This window comes from Lissotriton vulgaris, chromosome 6 (genome assembly GCF_964263255.1).
Source record: "Lissotriton vulgaris chromosome 6, aLisVul1.2, whole genome shotgun sequence".
Taxonomy (NCBI): domain Eukaryota; kingdom Metazoa; phylum Chordata; class Amphibia; order Caudata; family Salamandridae; genus Lissotriton; species Lissotriton vulgaris.
In genome coordinates, this window is record NC_141694.1 from 484,917,598 (window position 1) to 484,937,597 (window position 20,000).

At 45.3% G+C, this 20,000-nt stretch overlaps 1 protein-coding gene across 2 annotated transcripts in view; it reads left to right on the plus strand.

The window, feature by feature from the left end:
* The window catches only part of SMAP1 (small ArfGAP 1), a 1,000,428-nt gene that overhangs the window by 661,511 nt on the left and 318,917 nt on the right, over positions 1-20,000 (plus strand). For both annotated transcript variants that reach the window (XM_086926470.1, XM_086926471.1), the window contains one exon: positions 16,801-16,885. In XM_086926470.1, the coding sequence (XP_086782596.1) occupies positions 16,801-16,885 (85 nt within the window). The remainder of the gene's footprint in view (positions 1-16,800; positions 16,886-20,000) is intronic.

Sequence of the window (20,000 nt, forward strand, 5' to 3'; positions counted from 1 at the left end):
CACACGAACAGTGACACAGAAAAACTGACATAGGTGCATTGACGCTAGGAAAGTTTCAGCACCCCGGTGTCATTGCACTCACATTAGCTTTAGCATTTGTGTATCAGTCTTTGTGTTCCCAGGCAAGGTCACTGTGGCGGTAACCCATGGCATAGTTGGCATACCCAAAGTTCACATTAGTGTCCCAGTGTCAATATCAATGCCTTTGTCCCTATGTCTCTTTCCTTGTCAGTGCCCTTGTGTCAGTATCCCTTTGTCAGTATCCTTACGTCAGTAACCATAGGTCCCCATGCAAATGAGGGAAAATTCCCTCGTGATTGTGGAAGTGCAAAGTATGCACTGTCTCTGTCTGTATAACAATGGCCGCCCACGGGCCTGATGCTACTCCTTACGGGAATACTAAAGTGCCCCAGGGATCGATTGCAAGTACATGTGCCCCCATGGCATTTTTGATGATAGGGCTCCTGGTGAGCTGAAAAATGGATCAGCAGTGATGAGTGCTTTGCGAATGATTGAAGTGTTGTGAAATGATTTACCAATAAGACATGCATTTAACTAATGCACTCATTACAGTGACTCCTTCAGCGTTGTGATTGTTCCCCACATCATGCTACATTTTGAAGATTGCAGGAGCCCTTTCGATAACCATTTGAAAGTTAAAGAAATAGTTTGAATTATGTTTCAAAGTGGAATTGTGGTTTTTAATTTCAACTTGCATGCTGAATGTAATGGTTAAGGATGTATTAACATGAGCTAGGCTTTAGATAATAATTTCTTAACCTGCCTGCCCAGCATGCTGCCAATTGCATTTGGGTGGGGTGGGTGGAAAACACTAATATAGGGATTCCACCCCCTTCCCTCTATAGCTAAGGCCCCGATCACATTCCGCTGAGGTGTATAAAAATGATCTTGCTGGCAGGAAGTTCAAGAGGTTTGAAGTACTGGCTGCTTAACTTGGTATTGGAGATTTGGGAGTGGACAGAATAGATTAAGAAAGGGCCAAAGGAAAGTGCTGCCTTGCCTTTTGTCCTGGTTATTTTAGGAAAAGACTTAGGTGGGAGATTTTTGAACCAGTGTCCCCATCAGATAATCATCTCTGCTCCCAGTAAATGCTGTGCCGGTGAAAGGGGAATACATCTATACCAGCACAGGAAGGAGTGAATCCTGATTTCCGTAGGGCAGAGCCTAAGAACGGACAAATGCTCTAAGAGTGGATCTTGTCTCCTGCAGCCTTTAATAAATGCTTCTGGAGTAGTTTGCAGGCAGGTTAGACCGAAATTGCTCTGGATGGGTGATGGCTGATAGTGGGAATTATGTAGGTGTTTCGTCAGGTGGAGTTACCACTAATCATGGGGTACTACCCAGAATAAAGATAGCAACCACACGTTCCTGAGAGTACTTAGGGTCTTAGACTCAAAAGAAGGAAGATTTAGTCTCATCAAATTTGTGAAGAGAATTGACGTGTATCCTGCTCTCCATTTGAATGCAGGACTAGAAGTGCTCCCAATGAATCAGTTGGCTGGCCTTGTGTTGTGCTTCGGGCATAGAAAATGAAGAATTGATCCAGCCTGTGTGGGAGAACCAGCTGCCCAGTTAGGCGAGGAATCCAGATGACCCTGTGGGAGCACAGGCTGGAAAGAGACCAACTCTATGAGCCTTCCTTGGAAGCCTAAACTCTAGAACCTTTCCTTGGAAGCCTCAACTCTAGGAGCCTTCCTTGTAAAGCCTTGAAACTGTGTAAGAGACCTGGAATGACATTAGCAACATCTTCAAGCAATTGTGACAGTTGAGTGTAGCGGGAAAACGAAGGCACAGAAGCTCATTCTACTCTTGGAGCTGTACCGTTACCATCCCAGAAGAAAACCAGAAGATTAAAGTACTAGCCTGAAAGGTAGCCGGCTCTGCCCCCGCCATCTTGGCCTCTTTGAGACAGAACTGTTTGCTAGAACTTTTTATGTTTTTGTATTTGGTGCATAGGTGGTCTCCTGTGACAGCTTTTGGTAATGTACATAGACCAACATTGATTTTTAGAACTTCATCATCTCTAAGGGCATTTTTAAATATATTTTTGTGTAATTCTGCTTATTTATTGTGTTATTTCTTGACTTTATAGTTGTTTGTTACTGCTTAAACTGATTACTAATTTTGCTGGCGAACGTCTGCCAGTCGTGACATAGCTGCCAGATGTTGAGCAGTTTTCTCATAGAAATTTGTTGTAATATAGGGAGATAGAATCTTACTAAGTTGTTGGGGCACTCCCTTCCCAAATGAATACTGCAATTCCTCCTAGTAGTTTACAAAAAGGTTCATAGCAATGGATTGAAATCTTAGGGAGAGAATTTAACAAGAGGCAGTTATAGGTGTCAGTGAGCACCCATGACATAGCAGCTAGAATAGATCGTAGTTTTTGAGGATTATTGCTTTCCTGTATTTTGAGCTGCAATGTGGCTCAGCTGAAGTATATTCATTGTAAGCAATGTGTCATATTATACTTGACTGTTTATGGTGAGTGAAAGTGTACACAGCCTAGGTTATCTCCTTCAAGGGGTCATTTCACATATAGAAGCCTATCACTATTGTAACATCCCCAGGCTATTTCTAAAACATTGTAGAGCAAGACGTGCAGCAAAAGGCAGCAGCATTAACAGAAACCTAAACATACCAGTGATCATTGCTAGGAGATTATTCAAGGGTTGGTGGCGTCCTCCCTCTTAGAGTAGCTCAGACCCACTAGGAAAATTGCTGCCGATTGGACTGGGCGGTTTATCGATCCATCTGGGAGGGATACAAGCGGCAGACATATTGAGGGCTGGTCTTTGGGATGTGTCCTAATTTTATGAGTGGTTATCCTCTTTTGTTTTCTGGTAAAACATCAAATACATATTTGTGATTGCTTTATATGATCGAGAAAGATTTATTTTCAAAGTTTGCTCTGACCTTGTGTGAAAAAGCGCAGCATTTTTCCATGCCCCCGTCCCCCATTTTAGCTTGTCTGATTTTGCTGGCTTTGGTGATCTGTGCACTGACAAACAGTAGTAAAGCGCGTGCTTCCCCTTTGAAATGTGCTAAACATAGCAGCTCCCTGTTCAGCCTATTTACTTCCCTAAAATTTCCATTTTAAACGTTTCCTAAAATGCACCTGTGGCATTGCAGGTTAAATGCCATATATCTGAGCTACAAGATGTATATTTACACGTCTACGTATATGACAAATGTGTAAGCCTACCATTAGCACAGCTGTGTTCGGACTTGCCCTTAAGTAATGCACTGACAGGGAATATTGCTTTGCCATGTAAGGAAAATCTATTTTTATATATTCAGCCTTTGACTTAAAATATTAATTTTGCTATGTTTCTTGCATTCAATTTTGACTAGTCTGAGGGTACACCTTTAATCGTACTATCCTCCTGACATTCCACTGAATTAAGTCAAAAGTTTCTGTCATTTTGTAGTACTTTTTTTCTTTTAAAGTAATGAGATTTTAATTCCCTCTGATAATCTACAACTTACAAATGAAATGGAAATGCTATTAGAATGTACTCATTCATATTCCAGCTAATAAATGCAAAGCAATTCTCAGATTTTCATTAACGCACAGAAGGGATGCATGAGAATCTGTTCGTGCCATGCATTAATTCTTCTTAAAATTCTATTTCTTTATGGTTTTGTACATTTCTTAAATATGTTTGCAAATTTAGCCATAGACTGATTGAATCTGGCAATGGCCAATTTTTTTTTTAATTGAATTTCGGTTATTTCCAATAACAGAATCTTTTGCATTCCCTTTTTGTTGATGGCTCACAAAGTGTTCCTTCTACCGTCTGCTTCAGTTTACCTCTGTTCCTACTTTCACCTCGAACGAGTGCTGTGGGTCTTCTCGCCTTGTCTACTATGCTACCATTACTGTATGTAAACAACTGACAACCTGTAAAGTCCCTAACGTCATGCTGCTTGCCTTATCTGCAGTTTAAGGCATAGTGATCTCATCACTTCTGCCTTCAGCTCCCTTGATGTTGTTCTCTAATAGAAGTAGAGTTCTCAATTGACGGATTTTTGGTTGTTGGGTGATCAATAAATTCTTGAAATGTGACACTCCATATTATTTAATTAAAGATTTGCCGTAACAAGTTTTTAGCCATCCACCCTCCAAAGCTGAAAAAGATTAATGGGAGGACTCTCTCTGAGCAAGGTTCTACCCACTAGCATGCTTTATTTGTCCCCATACGAGTACTCGGAGCACAGGCAGTTTCTGTAGGTTTGAACCTGCACACACAGCAGGCTTCCAGATAATCTTCCTCCCAAGACAGCCTCCTTTTTGAGGAAGATCAAACTCCTAAGACTTAACCTCTTTCGTGGAATTTTACTGTAAGACTTTCCCATTGTTGGAAACACTAGGGACTAGCCACATGTGTGAAATCCAAAAATACTGGCAACCTTTTTATTTCCTGTCTGTTTCACGCGTTAGCCATGCGTCATGCCTCTAGGCTGTATTGATGTTCCTCAGCTAGTGTTCTGAGAAAGAAATGTCCGAGTGTTACATTTAGGACAAATACTTAAATAAACAAAATAGAATAGTGTGGTACATCTAAAGTGTTGTACAGTGGTTTATTGGCTTATTTATGTGTTTTTGAGAAATTGTTATGTTTAGAGAAAGTGCTTTGAATGCCTTCTCTTAGTATATAAGTACTTTGTTAGGTATGCATTGGTGGTACTTTACCTTGACCATTCTTTATTTTGTTAGAAAAGCCACTTCCTGTAGTTGAACACCAAAATTAGGTAACTAGCTCTTTTTCCTCTTATTATATTCTCAAACTTGTCTCCTATGAATATAAGCAGAAGGAAGCGTTAAATGAAGTGAAATAAACAATTGCAGATGATGGCTTATTGCTACAATAGACAAGTAATAGACATCTTCTCATAACGTTGGTCAGGTTTTTTTTTGTTTTACTATTCACAAATTTAACGCTAAATAATTTCACCAAACACCTGAGTGTCTGTGTGTGTTTAAGTCAGAAGAAACAGAAGACAGACAAGGTATAGACTTAAAACTGATGACAACGAAGAATTGTTTTGTTGTTAAATTTTCCCAAAAGTACCAGCCCCCTTTTTTTGTAAACTGAGACCGCTGCTGTTAGAGCACTGTGTTGGTTCTATGATTTTGTTGTGCCTTGCGCATAATGCTACTAGGTGCAAGATTCTCCATCAGAGAAAAATTGTTTTTGCTGCATTAAAATATGATCTGCAATTCTATCCCTGAACCAACCCCTCTATGAAAATCTCACCATTTAAAACCAAAAAAGTAGTGAAAAACAGCTGTTTGCTAGATGTGTTCAAAAATCCTGTAGTTCTCCATGACTGTGAAACTCTGCTCTTTTTGGCAGTGGCTTGGATTGCCCTCTGATTCATTGGTGCACCTTTGATTGACCACTGTGACACGGCAAGCCTCTTACAAAATGGGTCTGAGCTGTTCTCTGTAACTTAGCAACACAATAACAGTATAGTTAAGAAATAAAGATTTTAATTGCTCAGGCCAATTTTAGATTAAAAACAACAGTTTAATAAACAACATACTTGAAAATGGTAAGGGTGAAATCAAGGAATGAAAGGTTATAGTAAACACGAATTAGTTTAACCCCTCCCCTGCTGATGACGAAACCGCTCCGTCATCAGCCGCGGTCGCGCTGTGCTGATGACGGAGCGGTTCCTTCATGGCCCGGCTGATTTCGTGCCTGCGCGGCGCGTTCTATTGAGCGGGCGGGGCCGTGACGGAACCGCTCCGTCATGAGCACAGCGCAACCGACGCTGGTGACGGAGCGGTTCCGTCACCAGCATGCGCCCGATGCTCGGCCGCCCTCCCCCCTTAGCACTGCGGCGAAATAGCCGCCGCAATGAAGGGGTTAAAAAATAAGGGAGATAGTTGAAAATGTGTTAAAAAATGAAAAACAAGTATATCATTCTATTATCCAACAATGCATTTAGATGCTTATTGAAGGCAAACATCCAGCCACAAACATTATTTAAAGAGCCCAGAAGAGCTGAAGCACAGTGAGTTATCTTGATGTGCTAAATGCCACTCATCTGATGGGGCCATTGTTGAAAGGTTTCAGTTTTTAAAATTGTAACAATCTTCATACAAGTTAGGGTTGAGCTCCATATCACAGTCTCTACCAACATTGTTGTGGGGCATTTTATTAGCCTCCCAAACCATCAGATAATTCTTCCAAGATTGCAACATAATTAGCTTCATAGGAACTTTCTAATTCTAACCCCCAAGCAAATATTACCGCATTTTTAGCAGACCCAACACATGGTTTTGGGTTCTCTGGTGTCAGCGCCTACTTCTGAGTTCAAGACTTTTGCAGTTTCCAAGTAGACAGCTCATTGAAGCTGGCTTCTTCTAATAGGCAGCCTTCCCATCAGAAACAAGCTAAATTGCTCCATTGCTCAGTTCCAGCGCTTCCAGTTCTGGGTCAAAGCTCTGATTTCAGAGATTCAATTCTTCCCCAAGCTTACAGAAAATGTTCTTTCAGAAAGCATGAAGACGTCTTCCCTAATATGAAAACCAAGTTGTGAATTGCCATTTAGACAAGAAAGGGTTATTAAAGAAATTCGTAGCACACTAGCAGTGAGTGACCCTAAGGGAATTAGTAAAATGTTTTCATGGGCACCAGCTCTGTTATTACTCCCATGTGAGTGATGCGTTCCTGTAGTACAATGTATCAAGACTCCTACAGAGTGCTCTGTGCTGTATAATCCATGATGAGAAAAGAGAACTCTACAGTCAGGCATCTCTTCTTCACCTCCCAACTCCAATTGCTACCAACCAAACCATATCACTCCCATCCTAGGTATTCCAATGCCGATTTGTAAACCCACCCCTGCGTATCCCTTCAGAAGACACAAGTTCTGAGTTTGAGGGCAATCACCTCATGAAAAGAGCCAAGTTTGACCCGAGCTATACAAGTCTCTTATAGTGTAGATTTTGACTCTGGTACTCTTTCCTTTCTTGGACATTGAGTGTGATCCCCTCAGATATAGACAGCAGAGGTCCTTCCAGGCTGTTTGTGCAAAGGTGTGAGCTGAAACAGGCTATGTGGTATGGGTGTGATCGAGGCATGAAAAAGCTCCACCATGAATCCTGTTAAGCCACATTAATTATATTAGGTCCACCTTTGCCATACATTAAAACAAAATTGTGTAATTCAATTGTGAGTGTAGATGTGAGAATATCAAGCTAGATTCCATTTATTTAAAAGTTGATGTTGTTGCTAATTGCAAGTTACAAACCTAAAATACAAATTAGTAGTGCTAGGACACCCTATTCCTGAGTAACAGTGTGCCCTGTAGACATGAAAAACAATTAATAGTCATTTTTTAATGTAAAACAGACATGGGTTATTGCAAGGGCTATCAACTGTCCCTCATCAGTCAGATAATGATGAACGAATATGTTGGGGTATGAGCTATCCTGCACCCCAACTTTCAATATTTTATTAACATGTTAGCAGGTATCCGTGACCAGCAAAATTTAGAGCTGCACTGAGGGGAGGCCAGATTAACTTTTTTCACAGAACACATAGGCCTAGAGTTTCTTTAGTAGACCCCAACCCAGAGCAGAGTCCAGATTTAAAAAACAAAACCGTTTAACTGTGTTGCTATAAAGTGCTGTTTACAGAGGTGTTCCTTCATCTCATTCCTAAATAGGAGCAGGTTTGGGTTGTCCATGTGGATATGGGAATGTCATTGCCTAGTTCTTTGTTTTTGTTTTTGTACTTCATCTCCATTAATCTCCATTCTAATGGATACCTGGATATGGGTGGGCCAGTAGCTTTTTAGAGGGGTGGGCAGGTCTGCCAGACAATCGGGGGTGTTGATTGTGACGGCTTTGAGATAATGTAGTTGGTTTTAAACATGGTGTAGGCTGGCAAGGGGAGCTAGTGGAATTCCAACACCGTCCTCTTTTTCAGGACCTTGATGAGGCGTGCTGTAGCATGTTTGTTCTCTTTACTGGTGTGCCAGTTTCGAGACCAGGAGCCCATAGAGTACATTGTTGCTACCATCAAGATGTGAAAGTGCAAACCCTTGGAAAGCTGTTCTGAAGTTACTTTCTGAAAGGAATGGTTTCATTTTCTTTTGTAATGAAAGTTGGTACCAGGTCGTCTTGTTTTTCTTAGCAATGTGTGAAGGGTGAAGTTAGCATTCAGGGTGATTCAGAGTGATTTGGCAGCTGGGGTTCAAATTCTATGTCCGGACCGGAGGCTTCGGATTATGCCATTCTTTCATCGCTTTATTCTCTACAGCAGCAAGAAAAAATATAACACAACTACTTTTCCCATGAACATTTGGGGGAAAGAATAAAGTCAACATGAGTCCTATTACAGTGTCCATGTACAGGTGTCTCCCATCATGCTCCACTGTACTTGTCTCCTCCTCGTTCTTCGCTGCTCGCAGCAAGTTAAGTTGGTTTTTTCCTTCTCTCCTGGGTTTGGGTTTCTGTGTGGTGCCTTTGGCCTTTGGGCCGGGTGTCTGGTTTCTGTTTTTTCTCCACAGATTCCCTTGATTGGTCGCGGGACGCCTAGTGCGCTCCTTACGTGATCTTTGCCCAGTAGTGTGCGGTGTGGTGGCGCGGCCACCAGGGGCCGGTGTCTCGTTTGCTGAAGGGGCGCTCCCAGACGCTTCTAGAGTGTTCTGGCGCGCTCCTGTCACCAGCGGACCCGTGCCTAGCCTCCCGGCTCTGACACCCTGTGGGGTCGCAATTAGGTTTTCCCTTGCTTCTGAACGCCCTTTGGGTTGTACTTTTGGCGAACACCCTATGGGGTCGTAAGTGTGCTGTGGGACCGCTTTGCCGGGAGGCGCCCCGAGACTCGGTGGGCTGCAGCGTTCCCAGGGCTTTGCCCGTTCATTGTGTGCCTCTGGCCACCCATATCGCTGGGACTCCCCAGACTATAGAGCGCCCTGAGGAGGGTCATTGTCTTGCCTGCCGTTCCCGCTGCTAGAGCCTAATTTAACTCGCGATGCAGGGGAATGCGGACAATTATCCGGAGGAGGACCCTCTGAACTATGTCCCGTTGGACGACGACTTTTACCAGGCAGTCGACGATTCCATCTACCGCGCGGTTGACCAGGCTATAGTCCCCCTGGAACAACGTCTTTGAGCACGCCTGGACGAGGCCTATGCCAAGTTTGCCGCCTTGCTTCCGGCGCCGGTCCCGGCCTCCGGGCCTGATTCGTCCCCTACCCCGCCTCCTCCCAAGAAGCCTTGCACTGAGGGGGTTGATTCGGCGGCTTTCGCCAGGGTAAAGAGTGCCTTCGAGGCCCTGGAGGACGCACAAGCTCCCGCTCCTCTTCCTTCGGAGGCTCTGCCGCTTTCTCCACCTGCGATGTCTCCGGACCCGCAGCGCGACGACAACGACTCCCCGGACTCAGAGGAGGAGGCCTGTTCTTCCAGGTCGTGGCTCCCCTCTCAACCCTCATCCTCCGCAGGTCCGTCGGACATGCTGGACCCGGACGATATCGTCCATCCCCGTTCCTCAGAGTGGGTCCCGTGCGACAAGGTGGCCCAGTACGTAGCTAATAGGCTGCGGAAGCCGGTGGACAAGGATGCTAGGAGCCGCCTGCGCGCGGAGTGTCCCCGGCCGTCGTTGGATGGCAAGGTGGCCATGACCCCGGACATCGATCCGAAGATGGCGACCTTCCTACAGAAATTTGTCAAGGACCCGCGGAAGGGTATCGACAGGTCCTGGCGCACTTGCCAGGACAAGCTTCTGGATGCTGTCGGGCCCCTTACCAAGATCCTGGATATGGCGGAGGAAGCCAAGGTGTCGGGTGACGCGATTTCCCCTGAGGTCCTTTCCAACTGGGCCCAGAGGGCCATTATCTTCCTTGGCAACGCCAACTGCGCCCTCTCGACGGAGCGGAGGCGCTCCCTGCTGATCAAGGTGGATCCCAAGCTGGGTGACCTCGCCTCTTCGGAGGCGGGTGCTGTAGCCCAGGGGGGCTTGTTTGGTGACCCGTTCAACAAGGAGCTGGGGAAGATCGTGGCGACCTTCACGTCCCTGGATCGTGCCCAGTCCAATATCAAAAAGGTTTTCGCGCCACGGGTTTTTGACAAGGCCGGACGAGGCAGGGGCCGCTCGTTCGGCCGGGGCGCCAACTCGGATCGAGGTCAAGGCTCCGGACGTGGCCAGTACCAGGACAGGGCCAAGTTCAATAATTTCTACCCCACGAGAGGGCAGAAGTTCGGAGGTCGTGGTGGTCAACGTGGCCAACAGCAAGGCGGTGGCCGAGGTGAGTGTTCTGCCTTCCGCGAGTTTGAAAGTGGGGGGGCGCTTGGCGCAGTTTCTTCCTGCATGGGCCTCCCTTACCAGCGATGCTTGGGTGCTGCAGACGGTTCAGGGCTTCCAAATGGAGTTCCATGGCCGTCCGTGCCAGCTACAGCGTCCTCGCCCCATTACCTTTTCCCAGCGCGATGCGGCTTTGGTGAGCGAAGAGGTCGATGCCCTCCTCCAAAAAGGGGCGATTTGTTGCGCTTGCGAACACCCCTCAGGGTTTATAAGCAATCTTTTCTTGGTAGACAAGGTAGATGGGGGCAGTCGCCCCGTGATCAATTTGAAGGAGTTCAACGAGTGGTTGGTGTATCGGCATTTCAAAATGGAAGGGATACATCTGCTGCGCGACGTCTTGCGACAGTCCGACTGGATGGTCAGGCTGGACTTGAAAGATGCTTATCTGACGATCCCCATTTTTCCGCCTCATCGGCGTTTCCTCCAATTCAGGTGGGACGGCCAGGTTTACGAGTTTACTACTCTTCCTTTCAGGCTCTCCTCGGCACCGTGGCGCTTCACAAAGGTGTTGCGGCCGGTGGTGGAGGCCTTGCGAGCTCAGGGGGTCAGGATGATAGTCTACCTAGACGACATGCGGCTCATGGATCAGTGCCCCGAGAGACTGCGGTCACAGTTGCAGTCCGCGATCAGCCTTTTGCAAGGCCTGGGGTTCGTGATCAACGAGAAGAAGTCTCTCTTGGTTCCCATGCAATGCGCTACGTTCCTCGGTTTCACCATAGACTCGGTGGCGGCCACCTTGAGCCTGCCAGCCAGGAAGATGGCGCGGATCAGACACGAGCTGCGTCAGACCCTAGCGAAGTGGATGATTTCCTTGCGCCACCTGGCGAGGCTAGTGGGCCTGTTGTCCTCTTCGATCCAGGCTATCTTCCCGGGGCCCCTTCACTACCGCGCCATGCAGCGTTTGAAGGCGTACCACCTGCGAAGGGGCCTGACGTACTCTCAATTGATTCCTTTGTCGGAGGACGTGAGGGACGAAATGCAGTGGTGGCTTACGCACATGGAGGCCTGGAATGGCCGTGCAATTTTCGGTTCCGCCCCAGATATCGTGATAGAGTCGGACGCCAGCCGTTCCGGCTGGGGGGCGCGGTGCGGGGACTTCTCCACAGGCGGCGCCTGGTCTGCTCTCGAACAGTCCTTGCATATCAACTGCTTGGAGTTGCTAGCGGGCTCCTTCGCAGTGCAATGTTGGACCAAGGACAGAGTGCAATCCTGCGTCCTTCTGAGGATGGACAACGTGTCAGCAGTCCGTTATATCAACTACCTGGGCGGCACCAGGTCCAAGATGTTAGCGGACCTGGCCAGGGATTTCTAGCACTTTTGTCTAGACCGCCAGGTGTCGGTTACGGCAGAGTATTTGCCGGGTCATCAGAACGAGGTGGCCGATTGGCACTCGAGGAATATTCTGGACGCCAGCGTCTGGAAGCTGGACCCTTCCCTGTTTGCGGAGCTCTCGGACCTTTGGGGCCCGTTTTCGGTGGACCTGTTTGCGTCCCGCTCGGACCACCAGCTTCCGCGGTATTTCAGCTGGCACCCCGACCCTCTGGCGGAGGCGACGGATACGTTCTTCCAAGACTGGTCGGGAATACAGGGGTATGCGTTTCCACCGTTCTCAATGATAACGCGAGTGTCAGCGTTGTTGCGACGCCAGTCGGCGCAGGTAGTGATGATCACTCCGTGGTGGAGGTCGCAAGTTTGGTTTCCGGTTCTTCTGGAACTTTCTTGGGATTTTCCGATCCTACTCCCCCAGTCTCCCCACATTCTGCTGAATCCGGAGGGAGCGCCCCACAGGTTAGTCCTGGAGGGCTCGTTGCGCCTGATGGCGTGGAGGCTCTCCGGCGACGCTGGACGTTGCCTGGCCTTTCGAGAACGGCAGAGGACTTGCTCTCCAAGGCTTGGGCCGACAGCACTGCCAAACGCTACAGATCGGCTTGGCTCCGGTGGAGTCGTTGGTGTGTGCGACGGGGTTTGGATCCCGTGGGGGCGCCTGTAGTGCGTGTCTTGAATTTCCTGGCGGAACTGTCTGATCAGGGCCTGGCCTATCGATCGATCAATACTTTCCGGTCGGCGGTGTCTGCGGGGCACGACCTGGTTCAAGGGTCCCCGGTTGGTGAACACCCCTTGGTCTGTAGGCTCTTGCGGGGTATACGGCTTGCCTTGCCGCCGGAGCCTCGGTATTCCGCCCTGTGGGATGTGAACAGGGTGCTGAATTTGTTCCTTTCCTGGCAACCGAACAGGTTTTTAACGCGTAAGGAGTTGACGGCTAAGTTGGCCATGTTGTTGTGCCTGGTGTCCTGCAGGCGTGTCTCGGACGTGCGAGCGTTGGATATAACGGCCAGGGTTTTTTCTCCTGAAGGAGTTTCCTTTACCGTCAGCAGGCGGACCAAAACCAATACTAGGGTCATTTCGTACCCGGCTTTTCAGGACTCCCCTAAGCTGTGCGTGGTGCAGTGCCTCCGTGCTTATGAAGATATGACAGAGGATACTCGCCCTCCGGGCGAACGGCAGCTGCTTATTGCCCTGCGTAAACCGCATAAGGCAGTTACTTCTCCGACGATCGCCCGTTGGATGCGTTGGATCATGCAGGAGGCGGGGATTGATACTAAACAGTTTGGGGCTCACTCTACGCGAGGTGCCATGGCGTCTAAAGCTTTTGCCCTTGGGGCTCGGTTGGAGGATCTGATGAGAGCGGCTGATTGGTCCTCGGACTCCACGTTCAAGAGGTTCTATTTCAAGCCAGTTATTGATGTGGCCAGATTGGTGGTCGATAAGCTTTGAACTGGCATAATCCGAAGCCTCCGGTCCTGACATAGAATGCGAATTTGCCTAGCCTTGGTGCTGGTAAGTTCCAATTCTATTAAGGACTCGGAAGCGAGGATTATCCCCCCCAGTGACTTCATGGAAGTGTACCCTCCCCGTATGCAATGTAAGTAAAGCGTTTATGTTCCTTTTCGAATGTGCGCTTATGGCTCTGCGGTGTACTGCTCTTCCTGTTTTACGGCTGACGTTCTATTGCTATAGGATGGATCTGATGGTATGTTCTTTTGCAGGAGCAGACAATTCTAAACAAGATGCGTGAGTGGACGGATGTTCTGGCTTCGCGCGAAGAAAGAGGAGGAGACAAGTACAGTGGAGCATGATGGGAGACACCTGTACATGGACACTGTAATAGGACTCATGTTGACTTTATTCTTTCCCCCAAATGTTCATGGGAAAAGTAGTTGTGTTATATTTTTTCTTGCTGCTGTAGAGAATAAAGCGATGAAAGAATGGCATAATCCTCGCCTCCGAGTCCTTAATAGAATTGGAACTTACCAGCACCAAGGCTAGGCAAATTCGCATTCACCCTTGTTGTTGAGCCACGCTTGGATTGGTTGTTTCTTGTTGTTCTTGGCGAACAGTAACAATTCAATTTTGGTGTAGTTGATCTTCAGGTAGATGCTAAATATCCAGATCTGGGGGAGTTGCAGGTTATATTTTGGATGTCTGTAGAGGATGATATTTTCAAGTAGCGCCGGGACACCCCATCCGGGGTAGCTGTGCGCTTTACAAATGCCTTTTATTATTATTCTTATTGGTGTGTAACCTGCGTATTGGTGTACTTTTATAGTGCTTTCATTGAACGGATTCCCAGGGGGCTCCATGCAAAGGTTGAAGATGACCGGAGAAAGAGAGAAACTTGGGCTCTTTGCAGGCGATAGGGATCTTAACACACCTGTAGGGGCCCATATGTACTTGCTGGTGTCGTCTGTCGGATATGGAGGAGGTGAACCAGTGCAGTACATTGTCAGTGAATCCCATTTGAGGCTTGAGGGTATGGATTTTATTTTAATTTATATAGTTTTAGATAGTGCGGACAAGACCCTTTCGGGTGTCAGAGCGCTGTACAATACTATATGGATAGGTAGTTATGATACAGCGATAATACGGGTGAGAAGGTCCGTGACTGAAAAGTCTTGGAAAATAATGGGGCAGGGACATCATTACTGTGGTCCGGGGAACGTTGTATGGTAGATATCCACTTGCTGCAGCATTATCGAAGGCTGGATTAGTACTCTTGCAGGAGATGGTTGGCTTTGATGTGTTACCAGAGTTCTTTGAAGAAAGCTTCATTGACGATATGAGATTGTTGCATGCAACGCATATGCAACGCACAATACCACCCATAAGGGAGGACCCATACATTTCATTCTTTTTGCTGTTAGAAATGTTGGGAAAGGGTGTGCTTTAAATCTAACAATTTATTTTCATAAACCAGTTCACCTCAAAGTTTGGCACAGCTCTTCTCCCAAAATGAATACAATGATCTGTGTTCTCTGAGAAGCCACTTGACGGTAGAAATGTTTTAAAGAAAATATCTGTGGACCAGGGAATTTCTAAAGGCTTTCAAGCCTCCGCCTGGTGATCTGCCACAGTGGAGATTTCAAGGAGTGGAATTGGCTTATGTATTTCATATTACTCACTATTTGCCAATTTTGCATGTGTTCTGTTCAGAGCGCACATTCATGCTTGCTTAAATGGAACTGTAAAGTACTTTTACGCTTCTCTAAAACTCGTGCTTCTAGGCCCCTTACACATTTTTGGGTCTGTTCCATACACTCTCACATAACACATGCATTTACTCCTGCCCTAGACATGGCATGGAATGTAATCTGGTGAAAAACTGAAAACAGTGATATGTGACTACATATTCGTTCCTTCGACCCAACAACACTCATACCCTGAGCCTATGCGGAGATTTATCCCCACGCAAAATCCCCCAATGCTGATGGCGTATTACACCTACGAGTACTGCAGTGTGAGTGCTTATTTACGCTTCCTGAATACCAGTTATACGTTGTGCTTGGTGCCCAGTGTAAGTAAAATTCCTTCGTTGTAACGTGCCCCGCCAAAGATGTTTCTGCGCACAGTAGATGTATTTCCTCTGGTTTTACTGCTCCCCGCGTGACTGTCGCCGTCAGGCACCGAGGCCCGTTCATCATTCTGAGCAGCCATAAACAAAGCAACAGGTTTTGGATTTTTACACATCTATGAGAACTGCCCGTCTTTAGCTGACATCACGCTCGCTCTTTAAATTGTGAACTTTTTCTTCTGAATACGCTCGGGGGCCCGAGATGCATTCCTGCAGCTTCTGCAAATTTTAAGAGCAGGGAACCCCGTGCAGCAAAGCCGAATGTATTTCAGCTTTTTAAATGCAATGCTATGCATTAAAATGTAGTCTCTTGGTCATCAAATTAGTAATTCACGGCAGGCTTCACACGGGAATACTGTTGGATGAAATTGTGAAGAAGCGAGACGACCTAAGCGTTCTGACACAAAAATAATTACCCGAGGCGTGTAATGGCCACTGCACGTGTGGAATTATGCAAATATTGTGTACTTAAAAGGAAGGCAGCTACGAATAACAGTGACCTGAATCCAAGTTGCTGCTCATTATACTCCAGACAGCCGAGGCAATTAATTCCCGTTGTGGTTTGGGTCACTTTATAAGTATCTCAGTCCTTGTGTGAAAAACTACATTTGATACAACTTGCACACCCCTCACAACCTGTTCTGTTGCTGGAGAGCATCTTCGTTTTTAATGTCAACCCGAACTGTAAAATCTCTAGAAATAGTCAAAACCAAGCCCTGTACGTGTAATTCTTTCCTCAAGCGTTGCACTTTTTGTTTCATGTCCTTGAGCTTGTGTTTCAGATTTTTGAGTTAACAAGGCAGTACCACTAGGTGCTGACAGCACCTGGTGTTGCCATGTTTTCTTTCCCTGTTTATATTTTTTTGTAATTAGCGGCAGGTGCCTGTGGAGGGTGAAGTCCCACCTGAAAGTTTTTACCCTGTTTCACTTAATATTTTAAATTCTGAAGTTTCTGGCAGTTGAAGGTTCAAAACCGGTTAGTGTGTTTGTGAGGGATGAAAAGTACCAGAGTTCATAGCATGAATAACATTCCTATTTATTTTTTAAATATTTAATAGAAGACCGCCATAAAAGCGTTTGCTTTCCCATCGAAGGCCACATTTGCACCAACATTATGTAACTTGATTGTTAGAACAGGATGAAAAATAAGGGTCACATTAAACAGGAAGGTGGACAAAACTGTAAGGTTCTCACAAGAATATTTGTAGACATTTTAGAAGCAAAATTGGGATTGACCATACAGTTCAGTGGGTTCTAATGTTTTAAAATCTTTAAAACGTCTGTAAGATCATATGATGAACTCACATTACATAGTGCAATGAACAATAATGATTTAATTTTAATTTTTATTAATGTGTGGAAATATCACGAGTGGTGTTGCAGCCTCTGAATACCGTGAGACTGGAATGTTCAGCTTCAGATGTGATCATACAAGATAATTCTTTGCTATGTTCCGGAAACTATTTCAGTTTTTATAAGGCCTATGTGGGATATTGCACATCATATTTAATATATATTAAATTAACTAATTATTGTTTTCCTTTCCAGAATACAAAGAAAGAAGAACAACAACTAGATTTTAAAGCTAGCCCAAAGAAAGCCGTGGAACCAACGGTCGACCTTTTAGGACTTGGTAAGACACAAGTAAATTAAATGCTCTCAGTGGCGTCCACAAGCCTGAATACTCGAACACTTGGGTGGAAGTGAGCATAGTGGGTTTATTTTATGATATTCCATCAGATGCTGTTGACTGAGCTTACAATACCATGATTAAAATAGACCAACCTAAGGAATAAAGGCCGTCTCTAACAAGGGTCAGAATCTGTCAGTAGCCCTGTCTTAACCAAAGTACGACTAATGAGCCCCTTGGCAAGGAGAGGCGGCCAGAGTGACCTTTAACGCCTTTGTAAATTGTAACATTTCAGAATTTACATATAAATGTGTCTTCTGCATTGTTATGGTTTTCACAATGAGTTGAATACTGCGTCTTTATTCTATAGACCGTGTGTATTGGTGACATGGGCGTGGGAAGGTACCATTATTCTCTAGTTTAATTAAGCCATTTTCTTTGCTACACACTAGTACCTAAGATTCGTGTCAGTGCCATTGACAATGGGCTCATTTCATTCTAATGTGATATTTCATAATGTGCCAAATGACTTTTGATAGCATGTTATGTAGTTAATTCCGTTTTGAGTCAGACTGCTGTGCAATATGCAGGGCTGTATATAGACCACAAGGTAAACTACTTGGGGGTATTTTTTAGAATTCAGATGTCATGGGCGCACTGCCTCAAATTTAACGTTAATGTGTGTATTTCAAAATTGGTGACTGTGTAGTGCGTAAAGAGCAGACGGAAAAACACCCTTAACCGTCTAAAAAGTCAGAGACTATATACAATTGAACAGCTATGCTCTCGCAACTACAAACAAGTGTTCCACAATTCAGTACAATAGACAGGTAACAAAAAATGAAATAACATAGAAGCAGATCCTTTGGTGTGTTTCTTGTCCCAGCAGCGTGAAGATTTATTAGATCCAGACTTGAGGAATATCAGTAAGCCGACACGTGTTTCGTCGTGTGCTGTTGAGTCAACACGACTCTTCAGGGCTGGTGGTACAAAGCACAGTGTATACAAATTTACTGGTACGTCATCTCGCAAAGTTGGACTGCATATGGTGACTTGAAGTGCATCACGCATGCAGTAGTGGTGTGCGTATCCAGTCGCACAGGGAGTGGGTGTGATGGGTGATGACGTTCAGAACACTAAGAGTGTCACACTCTGAGGAAGTGAGTAGTTTTCCTTGAGTGGTGGTGCCCTGGGTGTGAAGTTGATGGCATTCCGTTGACAATTGTGGCAAGCGTTCACGTGCACACGGTGGTCCTGCCTATCTAGGGTTACAGAGTGGTGAGATAAATTTGTGAGGGCAAGCAAAAGTAAAGTGAAAGTTTTATCGGTGACAAGTTCATACCGAAGTGTGTGAATATCATTTGTGGTCTAAAAAGACTGCGTGGTATTTAACGCGATATCTATAGTGATGTATTAAGATACATGCTCTCTCTAAGAGGTTTAGTTGTTTACCTTTAAACTCAACTCCTGGATGTGGGTTGAGTATGGTCTGGAAGTTATGGCAATGTTCCACGTAGGTGGATTAGGGAGAGACTACAGAGGCGAAAGGAGAAGAGAAAACATCGTCAGGAAGGCATAAAAAGAGGAATGTGAGAGAACCTATCAATGGATGGTTACTTTGAAAGTAAACCAAAATAATCAGGACACTGTATTGGAAGTATCCTTACCACTGGGATTATTTACATTCGAATATCTTGGTAGGTAGTGGTGGACTATCCCGTGGATTTAGAAGTAAGATCGCGTTCTATCAGCTCTGTTTCACCCCTTTTGGGTGTGTCAGAGACTTCAGGTTAAAGACGCTATGATAAAGAGATAAAGTAAATCAACAAGATCAGTGAACCTGAGGTAGCATACATCGTGTTTACCTCAATAAGTTTTTCAGTACAATTGCTAGGAGAAATTGAAGGCTGAAGATACGTTCAGTACCTGAGTATTGCTGTGTTTAGGTGTTGACCGGGAGGGGATCCATAAGGTTGAAAACCTCGGAAAACGGGTGCGTTTCCTAGGTAGCGGTAAGCTGTAGAGATTTGGAAGATAGCGTGCAATTATTACAAATGCCGTCGCCAGTTCGCGTTTATCTGTGAGCTCAATGCTATTTGGAATCTAGTTATAAAAAGGAAGCGGGCGGCGACTTACCTATAGGTCGACCTGGAAGCACTGACCGGTCTAATGAGGAGGAGAGAAAAGAATCAGTGTCACTGTCTCTACTTGGCAACAAAACCAGTTATCCTGATCGAGCCACGCGATATTCAAAACCATGCTGGCTTCCTCTCGTGGAAGCAAAGAGGGATCTTGATATTTTTAAAAAAAGTTTCTCAAACATCAAACGCATTTATAGCACGTCGTTTCTAAAGGAAAACATATAATGGTATGTTGTTTTCCCCATCTGTCACTGCTGTATATAATGGCTAGAGATCAAACCTCCAATACGCTTGTGGAGATGTGGTTATAAAAATGATTCTCTGATTTAGTAGATTTACTTTGTTAGCAAAAATCGAGTGTTGATCAACCCAAGAACTAGGCTAAAGCACTTAAAAAGTGGGCTATAAGAGTAGCCCCAGTGAATTTGAGAACGTTATTTGCTCATAATACGACATAGGACATTTTGCAGTTTTGAGCACATAGCAGACGGCCTTGTTGTTTAAGCACCCTCTAGTATAGTGAAGGCAAGTTCTGTTTTGCAGTGCGTTCAGATATCATATTTGTGTAGAGGTGCACACGACCAGTTTTGCATTTTAAATGTGTAAATACTCACTAGTAAACATATCAAGTGACAGTGATTGTACCATTATCAAAGCACAGACATCCATCTTGGTAGAAAACGTTTTAGAAATAAAAATACAAATTACATTTGAAATACGGGTAGAAGTGCTGAATTTACAGAGCACTATTATAAATCAACTAAAATAGATTCCTTGCAAACACTGTGCCTTTGTACAGGCAGTACTGATGCTCGCCAGGCGGTCTCCTCATATTCCCAAACTGGATGAGAATAACTCTTTACACTGTACATCGCGCTGTCTTTTAGTTTCAACTTCATATAATTGACACACTTCTATAAAGAACATTATCCTGATCGACATCTGTCGCCATTACTGCGTTATTTGCCAATATTTGT